Source organism: Mya arenaria, chromosome 10 (genome assembly GCF_026914265.1).
Source record: "Mya arenaria isolate MELC-2E11 chromosome 10, ASM2691426v1".
NCBI classification, from domain to species: Eukaryota; Metazoa; Mollusca; class Bivalvia; order Myida; family Myidae; genus Mya; species Mya arenaria.
In genome coordinates this window covers 70,272,536-70,280,289 of record NC_069131.1, presented here as the reverse complement: position 1 = coordinate 70,280,289, position 7,754 = coordinate 70,272,536, and the positions used below count along the sequence as shown (strand labels likewise).

General features: G+C 33.2%; 1 protein-coding gene across 1 annotated transcript; it reads left to right on the top strand.

Annotated features, from left to right (window-relative positions):
* Positions 1-3,922: 3,922 nt before the first annotated feature.
* On the top strand, positions 3,923-6,686 carry LOC128206972 (uncharacterized). The gene is made up of 3 exons (XM_052909734.1): positions 3,923-4,279; positions 4,580-4,684; positions 5,873-6,686. Exons 1-3 carry the CDS (start codon positions 3,949-3,951, stop codon positions 6,190-6,192), a joined length of 756 nt encoding a protein of 251 aa, XP_052765694.1. The 5' UTR covers positions 3,923-3,948; the 3' UTR covers positions 6,193-6,686.
* The last annotated feature ends 1,068 nt before the right edge of the window (positions 6,687-7,754 follow it).

The following is a 7,754-nucleotide window of genomic DNA, read 5'->3' as shown; positions in this document are numbered from 1 at the left end:
ATTACTGATAATAATATTATAACCGTGTATTTAATAGCTGAAAACGCAAAACTATTAAATGACAGGTGAGAGCTAAACGATTTACCGTGATCTACTATCGTCTCATAAGTACTATTGTCTATTTTTTACATGCCATTAAATATATAATAAACTTCCTATTGCTGCTGGCCACCATCTAGAAAATATCCAATTGAAGGAATCCGACCCAGACATAAACCAATTCTCTGAAACAACTATGAACCATAGTGTTTAACTTTGATGTCTTGTGACCCCATGCTTTTTTTCTTTTGGCTGATCAGTATTCTTTTAAATGAATGAAAAAAAGCTACATCATGAACAAATTTATTGCTATTTATATTTTTTGCTCTGCATTTCAACAGAAATGACCTACTTTGCAGTTTTTTATGGTCCAAAAACTTATCACTCTTATTACTTTCTGACTATTTTTTTTTACATTTTCTTTACCTGCACTTAAAGCCTTTCAAATAATACCAAACTTATACAAGAGTCACATGGCATTAATCAATTGTCATAATTGTGTAACGACTTGTTGAACTTTGACGTTGGCCCAGACTATTGTACATTAAGGTTGAAGGATGAATTTATTTTTACTAAATACATGAGCTTGCAATGTTCTTATGGCATATACACTATTCTATATTTTATGTGGTAAAAATTCGAACATATGTTTTAAAACTTTGCATTTTGTATTGTTTATTTCAATACTAATATGGTATTGGTTGAAATATATGTTTTGAACTTCAATATGTATGCATTCTATATTTATGAACTAAAGTAATGGGCAACAAAAAGGCATAAATAAACCAGATACAATTTCTTTCTTCTCTTTCTGCTTTTGTGACGCATGCCTTCATTCCGGTATTTTGATAAATATTTTTAAGATGTATTTTGTAAAATGAAGTTACCCGACTCATTTAAGGTAATGCCACAAACAGCGATATTAAACAAGATTATACTATTGTTAAAACAGTTTAACATCTAGCTTATACTCCAAGTACAATATGCACATTTGAAACAAAACAAAGGATTCAGCAACTTTAAGTTATAGTGACAGTTAACAATATCATATACTTCCACTAACAAAAGGGGTTCATTTCATCTAAAAATGTAAGACCATACCTATATTTAATAAGCACGGAACGATAAGGAACATTTATTCTGTTTTAATTTCATAAATATTTTCAGCCTATTATTGAATTACAATAGAATATGCATATCATCGCTAACAGTATTGGTCCGGGATGGTGTTTCTCTATATACATTATAGTTATATTATTGTATGTATATAATAAGATAAAAACGATAAGCCGCCAGACCGAAGTGGCAGAAATCAACCACCCTACATATATTTGTCAGACACCTGCTTAGGCATGGAACAGTCTATCACAAACTTGCATACGTGTCATAAGCAGGCACTGACTCAGTAAAATGCTCTACAAAAAACCAGTTACGACACTAATAATGAAATGAAATGAATTAAAACTTTGGTTGGAATGCATTTTTTATAATTTAGGCTAGCACTATGGTCCAGCGACATTTTTCCGCACCATAAAGCAGAAACTGTGTCTACGAGAAAGAAAAACACAAGGTTAAGGTGTTAAAGCTTCCATCTCAAACTCCTAAACCTTGTGTGTTTAACATTTAACAAGCTATCATATGAGAACATTGTAAATATATCATTATAGGCCATATGAAAATTGATTCTTTTTAGCATCCGATTCTAATTTAAACCTACCTACCTAGGCGAATGTAAATTAAAAAAACAACATTGTTTTAGGCCTTACCAAAATTGAATCTCTGTTGACCTTCAGATTCCAATTTTTAACATACCTCAGCAGGACGACAAACATCTTATAGTTTCCGAACCAGCTTTAAGTGGAATTGACCACTTTTCATAGCTAAACATATTTATTACTTATTTTATCATAATAATTTTATCATAATGAGTTCCTGTAATCTGATTTTCGCGACTTTGTTTTGTGTATGTGGTGTTTGTTCGATGTTGGTGTTTGTTTTTGTGTATGTGGTGTTTATTCGATGTTGGTGTTTGTATTTGTGTATGTGGTGTTTGTTCGATTTTGGTGTTTGTATTTGTGTTTGTGGTGTTTGTTCGATGTCGGTGTTTGTATTTATGTTTGTGATGTTAACATCTTTGTGTCTATTGCTTTTTGTCGTCTTGGCCCTTGCCTTGTGCCCCTAAACAGGGTTTATTTTTGAATTTTCGACTACTGGGTTTGTCCCTGTATTTTTCAATGTATTATTGTATTGCTGTTTTTAATTACTGGACAGACTTAAATCCTACACGATGATGACGTTAAAGATAAATCAATTCGCATTACCTCATAATTTGAACAGAGTTATTAAGTATGCATTTTTGTCTTCATCCATTTTCAGTAACAATAAAATCCGAGGCCATTTACGTGCCGTTCTACCTTGTACAAAGACGCTTTGTTGTCATGACAGAAGAAAAACATAGGAGGAATGGCAAACCTTTTTCAAGGACCTTGAATATCACTATCATATATACGTTATAAATTTCTCTCCTCTGAGTTTCAAAACAAGGAATGGTCGCCTAAAATTTTAGGGAAAGTTCACATACACGAGGGCTATTAAAAACTACCTAGGATGTCTACAACGAACATTGGTTATGGATAATAACGTATTTAAACATATCACAGAAGTCGTTTTGAAGTTTATTCAATGACATTTGTTTTGCTTTATGAAGTTATATTAAAACTCCTATTAAGTTTCCTTAAATGAACGCACATTCTTTTATTTGCATTCATATACAGATGAACGCAATATCTTTGGAAGACCTCGGATAAAATAAAAACGACGCCTGTGATTGGTCAAATGACGTTGTATTGCTGTACACTGTATACGACATCTATTAAACTAGTGACGTCATTGACGCTACAGTGTTCGAACAGCTCATTTTATACTAAGGTCATTTGTTTCGAAGCGTTAACTCTCAGTGTTTTATTTGGAACATTACTGAGAAACTTTGCTGATAATGAGTGAAAATATAAACATTGAATCATTGGATATAGCAGATTGCGGTTCATTTGGGTATGACAACATTTGGTCAGCGCACTTCAGCCAGCGTCATTCGCACTTCAATAACAATGCACTAACCAAAAGTTATTCTCTAACTTAATTTATTTTCCTTAATTATGTATTTCACTTTTAATATGATGTAATGACTAAATAATATCTAATTATCTTCATTAATTAACTCATTCAATCATTCAATATTTCAAACTAAGTGAGATAGTGCAGAACGAAGAATCCTATAACGTCAAAAGACGTTGTTTTCATTGTTGCAGCAATAACATTATTTAGCTTTGAAATTAATAAAATGATTTTCCTTTTACAAATACAAATTTGACTGCAAAGTAATAGCTGTTTGCCCAACATAAGCATTGCAAAGTAACACTCATCAAACAGTTTATTTAATAAGCAATGATTAAGTTTAGCGCGCTTAGATAACGTAGTTAGTTGATGGTTTTCAATTTGCAGTTGAGGCAATCCATGTACTCAGTGACAACGTTTTGTTGCATTATATGCAATAATATATGTTAAATCATAAACATATTTATATACAATCAATATATACCGTATTCACCATTTTAGCATTTTTTTTCTTAAACAATTATGAACATTCCAAAAAATAAAATAAATGCATTTCGCCTATATTTTTGTAACAGAATGACTTATTTTATATTATCTGTAAATATTCCGAGAAGAAGTTAAACATTATAAAGAATATTTAGAAAGTCTACGTATTGTAAAACCCCTTGATCATATGAACATTAAGGTTTTCTAAAAGAGGAACAGACATGCGAATTTGTTATCAGTTAACGCTGTACAAATAAGTATGGGTCATTCAAACCTGCGCGCAGAATAGACCGGTGATTTAAAGTAAAAATGGCAAAAATTGTATTCTGCTTTTTGTGCTTTTTATCGTATATACAAGGTGAGGTTCTCTCACTGGATACGACGAGACAGATAGAAATCTTTCGGGAAGTGTTTCAGAAAGAAATAAACCATTTGAACGGTAAAATAATTTCTTTAGAAGGTAAATATAACGATTTGAACGGTGCATTCAAGGATTTGGAAGGAGAAAACAAAGAACTGCGAAATGAACTTCATGTCCTAAAGGCCGACAAATCTACAACCGCCGAAGAACCCGTGCAAAAAGACCCTGATATTGCACTTGACAACACGTCTCCTCGAAAGGGATTGCTTGTCCCAAAACGTAAGGTTTTAAATTGCGGTTTTATTTATCGGTGATTTGAAAAATGAAGACAAAAGAGTTGCCACTTTTAGATATTGTAAGCCACAATCACACTCATTCATGCTCCTTAATGATGAAAGTTTAATTTGAAAATGGTGCCAATACACTTGTTAATCAGTTAAGTACAAAGTACTTCCAAATAGTTTTTCATCGATAAAAGAGGAAAAAACAGTCTTCATTTTTTATTACTTTCAGTTTGTTTTTTATTATTGCTAACCTATTTATCATACCGATCATCTAGAGTCTGTTGATGCATTTCAGGCGCTGCCAATGGGGAGATCGTGGCGTTCCACGCGAAACTACATTCATCTAAATGCTTTCAGCCGCACGATATCATCGTGTTTGACAATGTTGTAACAAATAATGGTGAGAAAAAAATCGTTTCTGTTCACCAAAACTTTTATTTCCAACCTTAAACATCTTCACAACGAGTCATTATTTGATATATAACTTTCACTTACTGTTGCAAATAAAATAAGTACCATATTTAATAATATGAGATGATTGTCTACAAACTCAAAATAGACCAGTCCAACTAGTTTTACGTGCACAATCTGGTCACATGATCAAATGAGTATAGTGACGGCATTGCGCTGTGTTCGGTCAGTCTTGTTCTGGCTTCTTTAAAGTAATATATATATTTGATATCTCAAATAGAGCTTAAAGAACTGCTTGCCCTAGTATACATGTTAAAGGGGATGAGTACATAACTCTCTATTCTAGTTAATGGTATAAGTAAGGTATGAGACAATCAAATTAAAAAGCCTTATCGTTGGGAGTGTATGGAAACCGATTCAAAGTGCATTGATTTATTATAAAGTGAGAAAAAACTTGTAACAAGAGGTAAGGAGAACGATAACAAAGTTCTATCTTTGTTTAATAAGCATTACTTGAAAAATAATTATTTTTACTTTCGAAACATTTCATAATTATTTGTTACAAATCAATTGGCAAAGTAGCCAAGAGGAAAACTGATATATATATATATATATTTGAAGAAAGGGCTAGCTCCAACACGCTACATATGCTACAACCATTTTTAAGAATACTTCAGAACGCCAGCGTGAAATATCAACACACTTACATCTTTAAACTGTATATTACTCTGTTAGCCTTCGAAATTTACTCGTGATCTTAAGGTTGAAGCACGTAAGCTCCCTTAGTAATCGGATAGTTGTGCACGTCTAATTCTGTCCCTGAACTCTAAAGAAGGACGTATATTTGGGATAATGTTCACAATACCATTTATCTTCTAAATTTAAATCTGAGAATACAAGTATTTTATTCCTTTTGACATCAATGATCCATTTTATTCCTTTTGACATCAATGACCTACCACTTGATCCATCGATGTCTATATACACAGAATGTGTACACAACTGCCATTAAAATAAATACAACACATAGTGTAAAAACCGTGATGGTATAGGCCGTGCTTTTGAACACATAGATTTGCAATTGATTTTATGTTTTTAAATCGTAACACACGGATTCTAACCCAATAATTATCAACAGATTTTGCATAGTCACATTTGATAAACATATAATTTTCAGCGAACGCTTACGACGGATCAGATGGCATATTTACCGCCCCAATCTCGGGAACGTACGTCTTCATCTGGAACTTTAGCTCAATGGAAAGTTCTGACAACGTTCTAGAGCTTGTGGTTCACGGCGCTGGCATAGGGTCGTCCATCTCAGACAGTGCACACAATACTGGGGATTCTCATCCAGCAGCTGGCATTGCCGTCGTGAACGTTGAAGTCGGACAACGAGTCTTTGTGAGAAAGCTTGCCGGCAATGGTATTTTCTGTGAACTTCTTAGTAACTATGGGTATTTCATAACAACATTCAGTGGCTGGCTCCTGTCATAAGAAAGCTTTATTTGCAGAGACATTTTACCTTCTGAATACTATGAGTTGTAGCTATGTAATAGGAAATATTCAAAATATGAAATGAATTTCGTCACTTATTTGCCCCATCCCGAAAATGATGGGAATTGTTACATTAAATTCATGTAAATTCAGCGTACTATAAGCGTAGTTGGGAATTTAAATCTACACACGGATTTGTCACAACCGTTAGCAATTGTGCACTTTGCAATACATATATGCCATTAAGTGATTCAAAAAATAAACATACTCTAGCAAAATATATAGCTGTTGTGTAATAACTATTTGATGTAGAAAGCCAGTGAGCTTATCCACACTATAAAATCTTGATAACGACATTGCATAAATCCTCGATTTAACAGTTCTTTGAACGTAGTACATAAACAAGAGGGCCGCAAAGCGAACACCAACGCTCGTCTGATGTGTTTTTTTCCAGTCGCACAAGGAACATAACTCATTGATTATTAAATAAAGATTTATACGCCTTGTCTTTGCGCATTGTCTCTTTCAACTGGTGTATCAGGTTCCAGTTCACGGACTATCTTTATATGATTTGGTCATGGCCATGGTTAAAGTTTTTAGTAAGAAAGCCAGCAACATCGACGAAGACAACAACAATACATTGTTTTACTATAAAACAAACATGTTACAAGGTGCTTCAACATGACAATCCGATTAATTCATTCAAGTTTCATTCGGTCCAATTACGCAGACAAACTGATATTATTTGTGTTATTAATTTGTATGTTCAAGTCAGGCAATATTTCACATCAGCTTGAAATACATGAGAAGATATCAAATATGACAAATTGTATTATTTTTGTTGAACGTACTACAGAGAACGTAGACTATTTTCATCAGAAATGTTGATGGTATAAAAGCAGGAATTCAAAAGGATTTGAGCGTTTTAAAAAACGGATATGAACGACTCGAAGGGCAAGTGCCTTTAAACATTATCTTAGTTAAATATTTGACTACCAGGCTCGTTTCCACTGTTTTATTTGACATTAAAACTTTAATTATTGTGCGTATTGAAATCATGAATGAATATTCCGTTTATTGACATTGTTTTTATTTTTTCCATTATCTTCATTGATAAACATTACCTTACTTACACCATATGTCACGGCGTTGCACCATATGACACGAAGTTCATTAAAGATAGGGACTGCAATAGTACTTGGTCAAATAATGTCGCACGACATACATGGCTAAGATATGCGCATTTGGGTCGAGACAGTTATCTCAAGTTAACAATCACAGACTTGACTCTGTCTGAGCTTTGTTCATAATCTTGAACCTTAGAAGAAAATTCCCCAAGCGTCCCAAACTGGAACACTTAGCGAATCAAAGTCTGTGTCATTTTAGATAGTAAATACAGACAACTATAAACGTATACCGCGTTTATTCTTATTATGTATATTTATTTAAGGATTGATAGTGGATTCGTGTTCATGTTAATATATGAACGCAGGAGAGCACGCGAGCACCTTATATGAAGCGTGCCCCAACTCCTTATATTTACATATAAATGATTATTCATC